This window comes from Rhinichthys klamathensis, unplaced genomic scaffold (genome assembly GCF_029890125.1).
Source record: "Rhinichthys klamathensis goyatoka isolate OS25496 unplaced genomic scaffold, OSU_Roscu_1.1 h1tg000336l_1, whole genome shotgun sequence".
Lineage (NCBI taxonomy): Eukaryota > Metazoa > Chordata > Actinopteri > Cypriniformes > Leuciscidae > Rhinichthys > Rhinichthys klamathensis.
The window spans coordinates 1,150,001-1,166,065 of record NW_026606850.1 but is presented as its reverse complement, the minus strand read 5'-3'; the positions used below and the strand labels follow the sequence as shown (position 1 = coordinate 1,166,065).

The window sequence follows — 16,065 nt, the reverse complement described above, 5'->3', positions numbered from 1 at the left end:
TAGATTTCCCTCAAAATAAATAAAATCAGTGCAGGTCATATTGTGCTGCTACACTTAAAAATACAGAAGATAAAATATCAAATTGGATATTAAAGAAATTTGTTTGCAAAATCAATTATTTAAAGACGTAAAATTAAACCTGTGGTGTAATCTTTGATATATAATATTTAAAAAATGTTTAATTGAGTTTTTGAGTGATGATATCATTATATCATTGTATATTTTAATTTCAGTTTTACTTGGTCGTACAAAAGGAAAAGTTACTGCATAAAATGATGCATAAAACATTAAGACTAAGCAGAAGCTTCTACAAACCATTTGTAAGCTGTAAATGTAGTATAACTAGCAGCCAGAATTAATTAAGCAAGATTGATTAAGAATTATGTTTATGGCTACAATTACACAGTATTTGGGATTGAAATATTGAGGATCATATCGTCCTGTTTGTCACAATATCCGCTCAATTATTAACTGATATGATGTATGAACTAGTAACTTCATAGATTTTCCACTCCTGTTAAAGATCCATATATTAAATATGTTATTAAATATTATTGTCATACATATATTAGAGCGTGTTTCTGATTTACCGTCTCGGACCCCTGTGTGTTTTTCCTGGTCACAGACGGGGGAGAGTCGTCGTCCAGCTGGATCTTCTGAATGGAAATCTCGCTGTGGAGAAACACTCAGAGTCGGTCATGTTGGTCAGGAGGATCACAGGTGTGTGTGTGTGTGCGGTGTGTTACCTGCTGTTGTGTGTGTGGCTGTGTTGTGTGTAGCTGTGTGTGGACGAGCTCATGGGAATGGCATTCTTCAGCAGCCGGACCCACGTGGCCATGTCTACGTTCATCTGTTTAGCGCGCAGGAACGCTTTCCCTGAGTCACAACAAACAGGACAACAGTTAAATACTGTGAAAACACGTCACAATATTATATCATGTCAAATATACTCCCGTCCCGTGCTGTTTAGAAACAGTTTTTTTGAGGACTAAAATAGATGAACTCTCTATTGACCTCAGGCTAATTAAAAAGCACTTTTAAATAATTGTTGTAATCATTGTGAATTGTATTATATATCTATCTATGTTTTCACAATGAACTGATTTTATGCTGATTCTAAGCAGTTTGAAAAAATGCATTTTAAAGTCCCCCTGTGGTGAAAATCAAGCTTTAAATGTTGTTTTTATGTCTATGTGGTGTTTTTAATACGCTTTAAGACAAACCATGTGCACATTCATAAGTCGACAGCATTGCTGAGTATTTTCTGCTTAAAACTGCAGAGAATCAAAGACAGTCTCAAAAACACGGCTTGAAATCGCTGGTGTTTCTGACGTCACACACTACCTTGTAACCAATCAGATCAACATGTGATCGCCAACGAGTGGATCTCTGAGCTGTGTGAGTGAGTGGAGGTGGGGATCATTTGCATATTCATAGAGCCACATATACTAAATGAGGCTAAAAGATATTTTGAAGCATGAAGACATTTTTTTCAAGGAAAAAACTTTTAAATGTCATTTTGGTGATCAAAGATGAGTTTTAAGGGATAAAATTATTGACTACAGGACGATTTTATAAAATATGATAATTTAAATGAAATCAAATAGGTGCATATAGTTTATAATACACTATACCATGATTTTTTGAGGGCAGAAATCTGACCCGTTTATAACTGACAAATATGCATCACTTAAGATTATTACATTATTAAAACTACGTAATCCAAATGAATAGACAAATTTATATGTAATACAATTACATGTATTTATGCCAAAATATTTTTTGGGGTGTATAGTGACAAATTATAAACAAGCTCCAATGTTTACATTAGGCATAATTTATAAATCTGGGACATTAACATCCACAGAATCCCAATTTTCATACTATAATTCTTTCATAGTATGCAATATTAGTGCAACTCTTTGCGAATATTGCCCTGTGTACTATTTCATCTTGAGTATAAATCCATATCAAACTTCAGACTGAAGTTAAACTTGCATACTTTACTGCCACCAGTGCATTTAGCATTAGATCCAGTGTTCCCTTTCGAGGGAACTAGCGCTGCATCGATGACGCTTTGGGAACGCCCCTGCGTGATTGCGTCTGAAGCACATGTGTCAACTAGTCCAATGGCGAGAGTGAACGTCACGGGCGGGTGACGTCACGACCAGGAAAGGATAAAAGCACAACTGATCTGACTGGCGTTAGCTTCTGTGCCTCAGCAAGTGCTCTGTGTTACAAACTGTCTGTCATATTTATTGTTGTCTGACACGAAATCATACAGCTACAATCACATATATATATAATGGCGTCCAATCATTCAAGTTGTTTGCTTCTCCCTCCCCTCGTTATCTTAGGGGTGGGGATACACTCAAACTTTGTGTGATGCGTTTGGGAGCGGAGCATGCTCTGTCAGCCTTCGAGAGAGTGTGTTCAGATGAGCGTTCCCTGCGGTTCGGGCCCCGCTGCTGCCAAGGCAGCACAGGAGCTCTTAACGTGGGGATCGCAAATGGATCTCACGGCGGGGTTTGAGACGGGCCCCACCCTTTCTCAGCCTTTACCCGTAGGATCCAGTGCTCTCTCTCCGGAGTTGGAAGCCCGTCCCGAAACAAGGCGCTTGTCCCAAAAGTCTATTAGACAGAGCAGCCCCAGCCGTCAAGCTCCTCATACCGAGCGCAACAGAAGGAGAGTATCGCCTCTGTGCTCTCGCCTGCCAGTGTCGCCTCGATCCTCACAGTTTAAAAGAGGTAAAGCTAAGCCAGTCACTCACTGTAAAACAGTTTCAAAGGTGTTGGGCCTGATGCCAGCCACGTCCAACATCATACCATTCGGCCTGCTGTACATGAGGCTCAAGACTAAGGGGAACCCACTCCGTACAATCAAGATAACACGGCAATGTCTCTGTGCCTTGGTTATATGGAGGAAACCTTGGTTTCTATCCCAAGGTCCAGTGTAAGGAGCTCTTTGCCATCGAGTTTCGCTCTCGACAGATGCTTCCCTCACTGGCTGGGGAGCGGTGATGGAAGGCCACTCAGCTCAGGGTCTGTGGAGGATTCATTATCTTTCGTGGCACATAAACTGCCTGGAGATGATGGTGGTCTTCAAGCGTTGAGACACTTCCTTTCAGTCCTGAGGGGCCATCATTCGAGACATTTAACCTGTGGGTCTGGCCTCTAAGGGGCCCAACTCATAGTATCTGGTCTTTTTCTGGTCCAGAGTTTTTACCTTTTGGTGTAATCTACGACAATGGGGTCCAGTTAATTGGACTGTTGGTTCAATACTTGAGTTCCTGCAAGATCGTTTTGCTTCAGGGTTATCTCCTTCCACACTGAAGGTTTATGTTGCGGCCATTGTTTACCATGCCCCTCTGGGGGGTTTATCTATTGAAAGAGATCCTCTTATAATACGTTTCCTTCATGGCACCCTGAGGCTGAGGCCTGCAATTCGTACTAGACTTCCAGCTTGGGATCTGGCTCTTGTTCTAGAAGGTGTATCTGCCGCTCTCTCCGAGCCTCTTGATTCTGTCTCAGAAAAGTTTGACCCTCAAAACTGTGTTCCTTCCAGCGATTTCCTCACTAAAAAGAGTAGGAGATCTTCAGGCCCTATCGGTATCTTCTCCGTGCCTTGAGTTAGCACCCGGGATGGTCAAAGTGTTCCTCTATCCAAAACCTGGATATGTACCTAAGGGTCTAACCAATGTTCCACGTCCTATCGTACTGCAGGCGTTCTGTCCTCCTCTCTTTAAAGATCAAGACCAGGAGAAATTGAACCTCATCTCTCCAGTGAGAGCACTGGACACTTACGTCCACAGAGCTGCCCTGTGGAGAAAGTCTGATCACCTGCTGGTATGCTTTGGGCCCCCTAAAAAAGGCCTTCCTGCATCCAAACAGACGGATAGCAAATGGATAGTCAAGGCTATCTCTCTTGCATATTAGGTTTCGGGCCAGCCTTCACCTTTGGCCACTAGAGCCCATTCTACTAGGGGTATGGCGGCCTCCAAGGCCCTAATTTCTGGGGTGTCCCTTCAAGAAGTTTGTGACGCAGCTGGCTGGTCTTCACCCCTCACGTTTGTCAGATTTTATGACCTAGACATGGATACCCCTGGGTCTAGAGTTCTCACGTCGTGACAGTTTTAACACGACAGGTTCTTGGCCGTATGGCATTAGGACATTCTCGTTCCCAAAAGCGTCATCAATGCAGCGCGAGTTCCCTTGAAAGGGAACGTCTCAGGTCACCCTAGTTCCCTGAGTAGGGAATGAGACGCTGCGTCACTTTGTCATACATCCTACATCCCTGTGATCGGGATGTACTTTTATCCTTTCCTGGTCATGACGTAACCCGCCCGTGACATTTACTCTCGCCATTATACTAGTTGACCCAATGTGCTCCTGACGCAATCACGCAGGGGCGTTCCCAAAGCAGCGTCTTGTTCCCTACTCAGGGAACTTGGGTTACAGTCGTAAGAAGAAGCTAACAGGTAGTGAGTCTTACCCTGCTGTTTAGAAAACACCTTCCTCTGGCGCTGCAGACGTGGACCTCTCTCGATCACAGGGTTGATGAACATCACCTGTAACACAAACCAAATTTTCTTTCAAATCTAAATTTCTATCAAAATCAGGATTTGCACACATTTTCTGGTCATATTAGTTCAAAATGACAAGTGAGATGAATGCTAAAACATGGCAGTATGCAAATGAACATCACGTTATGAGTGTTTCTGTGTGATTGGCACCTCGGCCAGCAGAAGTCCCTGTGGCTCCAGCTCCAGCTGTATCCGGTGTCTCTGGTTATCCAGGAAATCCTCCAGCTTTAGATACTTCAGAGCGCAGAGCGAGCGATAGTCCCTCCAGTACACCGCAATCTCCATCTCTCGGGACTGAACACAGCGCATTAGAGCATTAGTGTGTGTGTTTGTGTGTGTGTGTGTGTGTGTGTGAGAACGAGCGATAGTCCCTCCAGTACACCGCGATCTCCATCTCTCGGGACTGAACACAGAGCATTAGAGCATTAGTGTGTGTGTTTGTGTGTGTGTGTGTGTGTGTGTGTGTGTGTGTGTGTGTGTTTGAGTGTGAGTGTGTCTGAATGTGTTAGTGAGTGTGTTTGAGTGCGTGTTTGAGTGTGTGTGTGTGTGTGCGTTTGTGTGTGAGTGTGTGTGTGAGTGCGTGTGTGTGTGAGTGTGTGTGTGTGTGTGTGTGTGACTCACTCTCTCCAGCTCCAGAGTGAAGCTCTGATTCCAGGTCTGTTCACCAACACTCTTCCAGCTCGTCTGTCCCACCACACAGTTCTCCAGCTTCAACACAGCGCTCACCTCCCCTACACACACACACACAACATCAGACCAGTGTGAGAATACCACACAAACATTACAGTTAAATAACATCCCCACTCGTGAGGTTCAGAGTGTGTTTAGAGAGTGAACTGACCGGACAGGTCTTCACTCTTGCTGGGGATCTTCAGGCTGAAGCTGCTGGTTCTGCTGCTCAGAGTGAGTTTGAAGGGGCGCGCGTCTCCTGGACTGAAGTGAGGCAGGACGAGCGGGGACGAGCGACTGCGACCCGGGACGAGCTCCAGGAGCCCCACACACCCCAGCAGACGCACCTGCAGTGTCCCTGATACACAACAACAACACTCATATCTGGCTCGGTGACAACACACTGAAACTACAGCCTCAAAAACACATTCATGCTCATTTCACCCAAATCAAAACGATGTAGTAGGCGCTGTGACGAGAGCTGAAGGCCGAGGACGTGTGTGTGTGTGTGTGTGTCTGGCGTACCGGTAAGCGGCGAGGGTTTGCAGATGGTGCTATACTGGTTGTGGACGTAGGGGGCGCTGTGACGGGAGCTGAAGGCCGAGGACGTGTGTGTGTGTCTGGCGTACCGGTAAGCGGCGAGGGTTTGCAGATGGTGCTGTACTGGTTGTGGATGTAGTAGGCGCTGTGACGAGAGCTGAAGGCCGAGGACGTGTGTGTGTGTGTGTGTGTGTCTGGCGTACCGGTGAGCGGCGAGGGTTTGCAGATGGTGCTGTACTGGTTGTGGACGTAGGGGACGCTGTGACGGGAGCTGAAGGCCGAGGACGTGTGTGTGTGTGTGTGTGTGTGTCTGGCGTACCGGTGAGCGGCGAGGGTTTGCAGATGGTGCTGTACTGGTTGTGGACGTAGTAGGCGCTGTGACGAGAGCTGAAGGCCGAGGACGTGTGTGTGTGTGTGTGTGTCTGGCGTACCGGTGAGCGGCGAGGGTTTGCAGATGGTGCTGTACTGGTTGTGGACGTAGGGGGCGCTGTGACGAGAGCTGAAGGCCGAGGACGACGCCAGCACCAGCTCCTCTTTAATCAGACAGGCTTTCGGGTGTTCCTCCGGCAGATCCCCCAAGCGCTGCTCCAATGACACCCGCAGCAGATCCAACCGCTGGGACGCTTCACTCAGACGACTCTGAGCCTAGACACAAACAAACACTTTACAAACAAACCTCAAAGAGCAAGCAAAAGCAAACTTTTTTTAGAGTGTCGAAGCATTTAACATCCTTCTCTTCTACACTTAGACTGCAGTCCCACCTTTTCTATGAAGAGACAATATTTGCCCCATTAAATAGATTTTCTAGTGCATTTTTTACCTTTATTTTACCTTATAAAAGGCAAGGTTTTTATAACCCTATTAAATGTATGTCATGGTTTATAACAAATTCTAAAAAATTCCTTTAATTTAATGATCATTATAATTAATAAATAAATAGGGATGCACGATATATCGGCCACATATCGGTATCGGCAGATATACGTTCATTTGAAATGTTATCGTTATCGGCGATAAGAAGATTTGTCCGATATATTAAAGCTGATAAATAATACATTATATCCTTCAGCTGAGACTCTTCAGATGCGCACTGTTCAACATAAAGGTTTTGAACTGCTTGAAATATGATTGGAATCACTTCAAAAAAGGAAAATACAGTAAAGTGCAACACGTGCAGCGCAAGTCTGTCATATCAGCTACATAAAATTATAATGAGAACATTATAATTGTGTGTTTGGGACATGGCTTTAATGATGACACTTTTGTTTTTGTAATCAGCCTCTCAAAAGTTATATTAAAATTCAGATTTAGATTTATCGGACAATATATCGGTTATCGGCTTTCAAACATACAGAATTATCGGTATCAGCCAAAATTTTTACATCGGTGCATCCCTATAAAGCAATAAAGCTGACGTCACAAACTACCTTGTAACCAATCAGATCAACGTGTGATCGTCAACGAGTGGATCTCTGAGCTGTGTGAGTGAGTGGAGGCGGGGCTCATTTGCATATTCATAGAACTACAAATACTAAATGAAGCAAGAGTGTCGAGTTACATTCAAGCTATTTTAAGGCATGAAGATTTTTTTCAAGGAATTTTTTTTTAAATATGTCATTTTGGTGATCAAAGATAAGTTTTAAAGGATAAAATGATTGACTACAGGGGGGCTTTAAATAAATCTCTATATTTGTTCTTCATGCTAGTAAATGCTAAATCCCCACTTTTTTTTTTACAATGGTACATCGTGGAGAACGGCAGTAATGTAGTGTGATTTAGCATATACTCTGCACCCATTATATGCTTCCTGCTTGTGTAGATGCAGTCAGTTTTGACCACAAAAGATGTGGTAATTTGATTGGATGTCATGTATTTGACCTTTTACCACACTACCATGTTCCTGTTTATTTATTAGAGGCAGTATTTTGCCTGTCAGAAATACTTGCGCAGTTTTAATGTTGGCGTACCCCCCTCTGTCACCTCCTCACGTACCCCAGTTTGGGAACCATATGTTTCTCACACCTCAGCAATGGCTTTCTTGTCCTGTGCTTTCCCAGCTCCCATGAGTCTCAGCATGTTTTTGGCTCCCTCGGCCATGGCGTGTTCCACACGGTAATGATGCCAGAGCTCCTCAATACGCAGCTCCATCCCACACAGATCCGGCTTACCTGCTGACATACACACATACACACACGGGTTAGATCCTTCCGAGCGTGCTATACATAGATGGACAAACACACACACATACACTCGCACACACGTTAGATCCTTCCAGGTGATGCCATACATAGGCACACACACATACTCACTATCAAACACACACACACACACACATACTCACTATCACACACACACACACACTCTCGCTCACATACACAAACACACACACACTCACACTATTTACAAGTCCTCCATCACTGAGTGAAAATCTGTGATGAGTTTATGTTTGTTTGATTGTAATTAGGAATGTTAAATAACTTTAACTTTTGAACATGAACGGTCTGAAGACACAATCAGCTCACTCAATATCTACGTTATTTGAAATAAACAAAAAACCCTAAACTTATTTAATTTCAATTAGTTGTCTAGGCAACATTTCTAATTTTCATTTAGTTTAAGTAAAAATTACATTAAAAAACTACAACAAAAACATAATAAAATCACTAAAATTAAGATTATCATTAATTGAAATTAAATAAAATGTAATACAGAACTAAAATTACTAAAACTAAACTGAAACTGAAATAAAAAATACACATAAAAAAATGACACTAAAACTTACACTAAAATTAAAATAAATGTTAACTGTAATAAAATAAGATATAAAGAAGGACTAAAGAGAAGAACTAGAATTAAAAAAAAAACGTTAACTGTAATAAAATAAGATAATAAAGAACTGAAGAGAAGAACTAAAATGACTAAAACGTAAGTCCTTAAATCCCCTCACAGGATGTCAGACGTCACTCCCAGGAGCGTCCCGTGGATCTCAGTGATGGCCGAGGGCGGAGTCACATTAATAAATCTATTCTTAACCCTCTGGCCTCGGGACACGAGACATCAGCGCCGAAACACACCATTAGAGTCCATTAGACCCGCAGATTCAGCTCGCCCTCCATTTCCTCACTCTCCATCTCTCATCTTTCTTCAAATCTGTCTCTTTCACTCTCTGCATTCAGATGTAGTTTTATTAAAGGACAGTTTATCCAAAAGTTTAAATTCTGTCATTATTACTCACCCTTCTCATGTCGTTTCAAACACGTTTGCTGTTATTTTTTGTGGAACACAAAGGAGATTTTTTGCACATCTTTTATATACAACGATCAAAAGGAACTTCAAATATCAAGCTCCAAAAAGCACAGGAAGCACTATAAAATACCATAAATCAGTCCATAGGACTCCATATGCACTATATTATAAGTCTTCTGAATTCATATACTGAAACTACAAGCCTTTTGACAGACAAACAGCAGGAAAGAAAGATGCGTGTCTCACTGGACAGATTTAGACTGTCTGACGAAACAACCACAGACACCAGTTCTGTTTATGAACCAACCATTTCACACAAACATCCACAACCGCATCATCCCTGGTATTCAAAACATGCCATAAGAGTTCATGTCCTCGCTATATGAAATGTTACACTTACAATTTGTAAGGATGGACCCAGCCAGCACAGCCATGTGGGGCCCACATGGGTTTGACCTGGGCTATCTAACTGGGACCCAGACAGTTTTGTCCACGGTTTCCATGTAGGCCCCACATGGGTTTGCCCAGATGAAATGAACACTGCTCAGTGTGCACACTACAGGCTGTTAAATGTAACACATATCAGTGTTGGAGTTAATGAGATAATTAATTGTTTAACCCTCTGGGGACCAGAAACGCGCGGGCGCGTTTTGCTCGTTTTTTTTCACATAGCAGAAAAATAGACTTAAAGTACTACCATCATTTCTGTTCATATAGAGTTAAGAAATATGAGAAAATAATCTGTTAAATGTCTACTTTTTTATGTGCCCACATACAATCGAAATAAAATATTGTGCTTTTGTAAAATAAAGAAAATAAACAGGGTGTGCGTTCTGCCTCTCGGTCACCGTGAACTTTTTTTCTGGAGCACGTCTCTAATCTTCAACACAACTCAGCTAATATTATTCACCCAGCCATAAGCAATATATCTTTTAAATCGTTTGAGTTTGTACTTTTAAATGATCCGATTCAAAACTAAAATTATTATTCTCCGTTTATGTCATCTATATAAAAAGAGAGACGTGTCAGCCCGTCTCATTATCGTTCTCTCAGCTGATTATCTCTGGTAATGTGACACGCCCACGGAGAGCACGCGCTAATCAAACGCAAATATGTGAAGCAACACATTGAGACGCGTTAACGCCCATAAACTCTGAAAACACACATTATTTTTTAGTCAGATTAATCTACTGTCGTCTTACGCGGCTATATGTGGAACAATCCTGGGACATTTACCACTGGGTGTATTTTCACTGCGAGGATGAACAGATTCAGCTGAGAAGTAAGTGTTTTTTGCAAGTGCTTTGTTCTAATCGCGTTATAGAATAACGTAGTGTCTGTAAACGGAAAAATAGCGTACTGTTAAATGTGAATCATGTTTGTGTGTGTGTGTGTGTGTGTGTGAATGAATGAATGAATGAATGAATGAACGCACAGATACGCACTGTTACAGACTAAATAACATTTCGTTGACTCGTTTTGGATAAAGTTTTTACTCTAAAATAGACATCAAATAAGCTTTTTTTTAGGAGTTTCTGCTCATATGTTAGTATGTTATAATATAGTATGTTTTGTCAATAAACTAATCAACTAAGATGTTATAGTGTTTGTTCAAGCTATATCAAAATAATGAATCCTCAACTTTGAAATATGTATGATCAAACTAAGACATTTATGGAGAAAGACAATTTTCTTTTCAAGATGTTTCCAACTCTAACTTTGAACTTTGAACTGAAATAAAACCATGTCTATATGGTGAAGGGTGTGTGATAGAAGTGTCCAGACTTATGCACCCTGTATTTTCCTTATATAAATCCAAACAATCTAAAAGCCATTCTTTTTTAAATCTCCTCATTCTTTGTGCAAGGCTCCTGTAATGATATGGCCTGATAGCACCTAATAGGGCCATTATGGGGAGGGTCTTTGTCTTTCTCAGGTGTGAAATTCCACACATATTAATGAGAGACCACGCCTCCTGCATAAAGCTTTCTCAAACAAAACACGTCATTAAAAATGTAAAAGACTTTATTGACTTATCTGAATGAGTAGTCAGGATGATTCTCACATAGTTTTGGAGCAAATATTCTAGGCTATGTGATACAATTTTCAAAAGTCTTGTGAAGAAATAATCAATATGTGTTTTGTGGTCTTATTTCAGCAACTTTCATTTTTATTTTTGTCAATAACCACGCATAAACATTATTCTATTAAAAATACAAACATGTACATACATGTTGCTCACTCATCATGGTAGCCAAGTTTGTGCTATATAGAGTGAATGTACCCCTTTGCCATTAACATGTTTATAAATAACTGAAAAAAGCACAAATGTCAGTGCATGTCAAAACATCCCAAGGGCCCCAAAAACACTCTGGTCCCCAGAGGGTTAAATAATGATTGAGCATTATTGTTAACAAGCAGAATCACTGAAGGAAAGAGAAACACAATAACTACTTCCAGTCACAGCCTTAGATGAAATCAACTGAAGATAAAATACACGAAATCTTTCAAAATCTGATTAAACAACTCCACAAACAGCATTACCGGCTTCACTTATTACTAACCAGGTTGACTTTATTTCTGGTAGACGTCTACAGAAGTTCTTATTGAGAATTAACAGAGGTTAAGATGGTGATGATTTATTGAAAATAATAGTTTGGTTTGATGTCACCATTATGGTGATAAGTGTTTGCTTTAGTTGGGCTCTTGACTTTTTAACATTAGTTTTTCTCTGTTCAGTTGTACAAGTGAACCTGAGTTGCAGTGTGCACAGGACTAATGCTGATGAGGTCTGAGATAAGACTTCCTCCATAGAGTCAAACAGGGACCCAGCAAACACAGTACGTCAATGAGACGTCAGGAAGACGTCGGACTCAAACTAATCAAACTCGGTAGTTTGAATCTTTAACACTTCTTGGTGCTCAATCCCTCAGATTAAACTGCTGGACAATCACAGGACTATTCCAATCAATAATTTGAAATAAAAGACATGATATCTAAACAAAGAATAGACTCTGAATATGATCATGTAAACACTACATGATGATCATTTCTTTATCATCATCAAGTAGTCAACATCATCTGTACATAATTTCTCTTGCAGTTCTTGCCATAACAAACACAATAACAGCAGCAATTGAAAAACTAATGTTAAAAGTCAAGAGTCAAACTACACAGCTAACGAACCATTTTCAATAAAACATCAACATCTAAACCTCTGTTATTTCTAATCAGCAGACGTTGCTGCTACGCTTAGGATTGTGGGTAGTGTAGTTTTTTTTAATAAGATCGCGGATAAAACACGTTTTTCTTAAAACAAGGTTGATTTCATATGAACTTATAGCTTCTACAGGAGCAAAAACCTTCGTTTCACAACCTCATAGCTCGTGGTCAGTCTACCTCGGATGGTTTAGACATTATGGCAGGAAACAGGAAGTGTGACATAGGCCTATGCTGTTATTAAGCCGTTTAAGGATATCTATGATGATGTTAAGTGGGTAAACGCTCATTTCTATGAGACAGAGTATGTTAGTAGCACTAGCACATTCAGTACCCTGAGTGTCGTCGGTCTGTTCGGTGGCCTGCACGCCTTTCCGGATCTGCATTCGGATGATGTCGATCTTCGTCTTACTGTCCTGCAGCATCTGCTGAGCCGACTGGAGCATCTTCTTATCCTGAAGGACCGAGAGATGGACAGATGGAGATAGTCAGATTGATGGATGGAGGGATGGATAGACAGACATATATATAGATAGATAGAACGAAAGACAGACAGATAGAATGATATATAGATAGAACGGCATATAGATGGATAGATGACGGATAGGTAGATGGATAGGTACGTATATAGATAGATGACAGATAGATAGACGTTCATTACCTTGGTAACCCCATTGGCGTAGATGGGGATCATGTTCTCTGCCCCCTGTTTGACCTTCAGTTCGATGTTGAGCTGTCGCTCCAGAGCCTTAATCCTGTCCTGATTGGCTGAGGAGCGACTCGGCGACCCGAGAGACTGAAGGTCATCTGGGGGTCAAAGACAGGGTCAAACATTCATCCAGGGTCACGGTCTAACAGAATTATGAGGGCTTTAAATATATACATCAGTTTCTTGTATGCTCACAACCAAACACATCACCCCAGAAGATTCATATACACTCATTAATAATGAGATTTTTTTTTCGATTCGATTAATCGTTATTTAAAATGTGGTCGATTCAAAACTGATTCTCAAAGGCCATGAATCGATTTTTTTTCCATATTTATTTCTCCATCACCCAAAAGCCAGTATTAGTTTTCCATAAAATAACCGGATCCTTTTTGATCAAGGCATGCGACTGTTCTGACTTGTCCAATTTTCAGCATCAATTTCATCTGGCATCAAAATCCTGTCTATTCATTGCATGCATTGAAATATAGAGTTCTGTTTTAATGTACCCAAGTTTACCTAAAATAAAAAGAGTTTAATATACAGGTTTGTTGCTCTTAATTTCTTTTTATTAATTAACCACTTGTAAACTTGTGTTCACTGTTCTTTTTTTTAATAAATATAGGATTTGTATTAAATCTATATTCATTGAGTCGAAGCGGGAATCGAAATCGAATTTAGAATCGAAAATTGAATCGAATTGGAAGATCTGAATCTATACCCAGCCCTAGAATATAATAATATTCCTTAAAGGTCCCATATTGTACACCTTTCTGGAGTTTTATTTTAGGTTTTGATGTCCTTAAGAATAGCGGTATAAGTACCAAAAACCATCCCAATATATTTGTACAGCTCCTTTCTCAGGAGCTCTGCTAAGAACAGGTCGATTTTGGCCTGTCTAATTAATATTTATGAGCCTCTCTTCTGATTGGCCTGTTGTTTTCTGAGTGACGCACGGCCAGGCCAACCACAGGTAGGGTCTTGGATTTCTGTAGCTTGGTGATGCTCACAAGTAAGGTAAATAAAACACCTGTTATGATGGACATTGCTGAGGGAAATGTTATCCGTTAGTGTTGCATATCCGTTTACAAACTATAATTTCAGACTATGCTGGCTCCATATTGTAACATAAAATGTGTTAGAAGTTTATTTACGGGTTGCGAATTTGAGGTCGGACCCAACAGTGTAGGACTTCAGCATCTTTGATGAGTAGCTTCTTTGAAAAACCCGGCATTGAACTGTGCCTGATTGACGAAGCAGTCACTTGTGGACTGTGCAGAACAGACGGTTAAGGTCGAACTAAATTGCTGTGGTATTTCCGAATAAATAAACATTAGCCACTGCTATCTTATATGAATGTTGTTCGGGAGCCTGAGTAATGACGCTGGGCAGTGCTCTGGTTAGTGACTGAAGGCGCTGACTGAGTTTTGACGTCACATTCATACCGAAGTCACAGCGGCTCGTGGAAAGGCACAGCTACTTTATGCAGGCTGTGTGCATTTGTCTGTGGATTGACTGTTTTGAAACTTATGTGGTAGTTACATCGCCCCTAGACCTCTGCTATCACGAAAAAAGCCAGGAAATTTCAGTTTTGACAATATGGGACCTTTAAGCATTGGCTGTGCCTGTAAAGGTGAGATGATAAGCTTGACCCCTGACCTTTGCTGTCGTCGTGGCCCTTGATGACGATGTGTGCGTCCAGCTCCTGCAGTTGAGTGTGCAGCGAGTCCAGTTTGCGTGTGGAGCTGCGTAACTGGCTCTCCACCTGCTGGGCGTTGCGTTTGTCAGTCGTGGCCCGCCGCAGGTTCTCCGCCCCCGCTTTGATCTTCAGCTCTTTCCGGATCTCCCTCCGGATCCTCTCGCGCTGCTCGTCCAGTCGCTGCTGAACACTGGAGTCTGACAGATCTGAGTTCTGGTCCAAACCCAGCTGCTCCAGCACCGACAGGCCGTCTGAATCCTGGCACACACAGGTCAGGGGTCAGTGATGGATGGATAGACAGATGGATAGATTGACATATAAAACAACAGACAGAAAATTACAGACAGATAGATAGACAGATTTATAGATAGATAGATAGAACAACAAAATGACAGATAGATAGATAGATAGATAGATAGATAGATAGAACAAAACAACAGATAGATAGACAGACAGACACAGATAGATAGACAGATACACAGATAGATAGATAGATAGACAGACAGACAGACAGACAGACAGACAGACAGACAGATAGATAGATAGATAGATAGACAGATAGATAGATAGATACACTCAAAAAAATGATATGTTGGCTTTACTTAACTTTTTTATGTAAACAGGTTCCACCGGTTCCACATAACAATGTTTCGTTAAACAAACATAATGGTCATGTAACTTCAACATCATGGAATTTGGTCATTTTAAGCGACCCAATTAAACTCTGAGCTAAAGAGTTAATTAAGTGAATAATTGAGTGATGATTGAGCATTATTGAAGACACCTGATGTTAACAAGCAGAATCTCTGAAGGAGAAAACCGGAATGTTTAAGTCACCATTATGGAGATAAGTGTGTGTTTTAGTTGGGCTCTTGACCATTAACTTAGATAGATAGATAGATAACTTATTAACTTTAGATTTTGTTTGGTTGCTGTACATGATTTATAACAGCCGGATGAACAATAAACAAAGGTCATCTGATGGTGTTGGTTGTGTTTTAACATAATCATTATTTCACAATCATTTGCCCTGAGTCACTGAACTTATATTAAACCGAATTTCTGAGTTAAGTTAACCTTTCGAATAATAGCAGCATTGTCATTGTAGAGCATACTATTTTTAGTCTTTTCAGTGAAATTCAAATGATCAAATCAATTAATAAAAAAGAAACTTCCTAAAAAATATTTTGAGTAGGCACGCACAGACATCAAGAATCAGCCTGTGAATCTCAACAATGGTGACAATTATAAAGCATGTTGCAGTGCATTCTGGGTGCCACCAATCAAAACTCACTCATGGCTCCCATCATGCATTTCTTGATTTGATCATTTGAATTTCATTGAAAAGCCTAAAAATAGTATGCTCTACAATGACAGTAAGGTTAACTTAACTCAGAAATT

General features: G+C 41.0%; 1 protein-coding gene across 3 annotated transcripts in view; it reads right to left on the bottom strand.

Moving 5' to 3' along the window:
* Window positions 1-16,065, bottom strand: part of pkn1b (protein kinase N1b) — a 43,399-nt gene that overhangs the window by 7,300 nt on the left and 20,034 nt on the right. For 2 of the 3 annotated variants that reach the window (XM_056272386.1, XM_056272384.1), the window contains exons 2-12: window positions 14,625-14,922; window positions 12,918-13,063; window positions 12,591-12,711; window positions 7,814-7,962; window positions 5,995-6,436; window positions 5,424-5,609; window positions 5,204-5,313; window positions 4,733-4,876; window positions 4,492-4,567; window positions 747-876; window positions 591-672 (exon numbers count right to left, since the gene is read on the bottom strand). In XM_056272386.1, the coding sequence (XP_056128361.1) occupies window positions 591-672; window positions 747-876; window positions 4,492-4,567; window positions 4,733-4,876; window positions 5,204-5,313; window positions 5,424-5,609; window positions 5,995-6,436; window positions 7,814-7,962; window positions 12,591-12,711; window positions 12,918-13,063; window positions 14,625-14,922 (1,884 nt within the window). The remainder of the gene's footprint in view (window positions 1-590; window positions 673-746; window positions 877-4,491; window positions 4,568-4,732; window positions 4,877-5,203; window positions 5,314-5,423; window positions 5,610-5,994; window positions 6,437-7,813; window positions 7,963-12,590; window positions 12,712-12,917; window positions 13,064-14,624; window positions 14,923-16,065) is intronic. The other variant, XM_056272385.1, reaches the window with a different exon arrangement.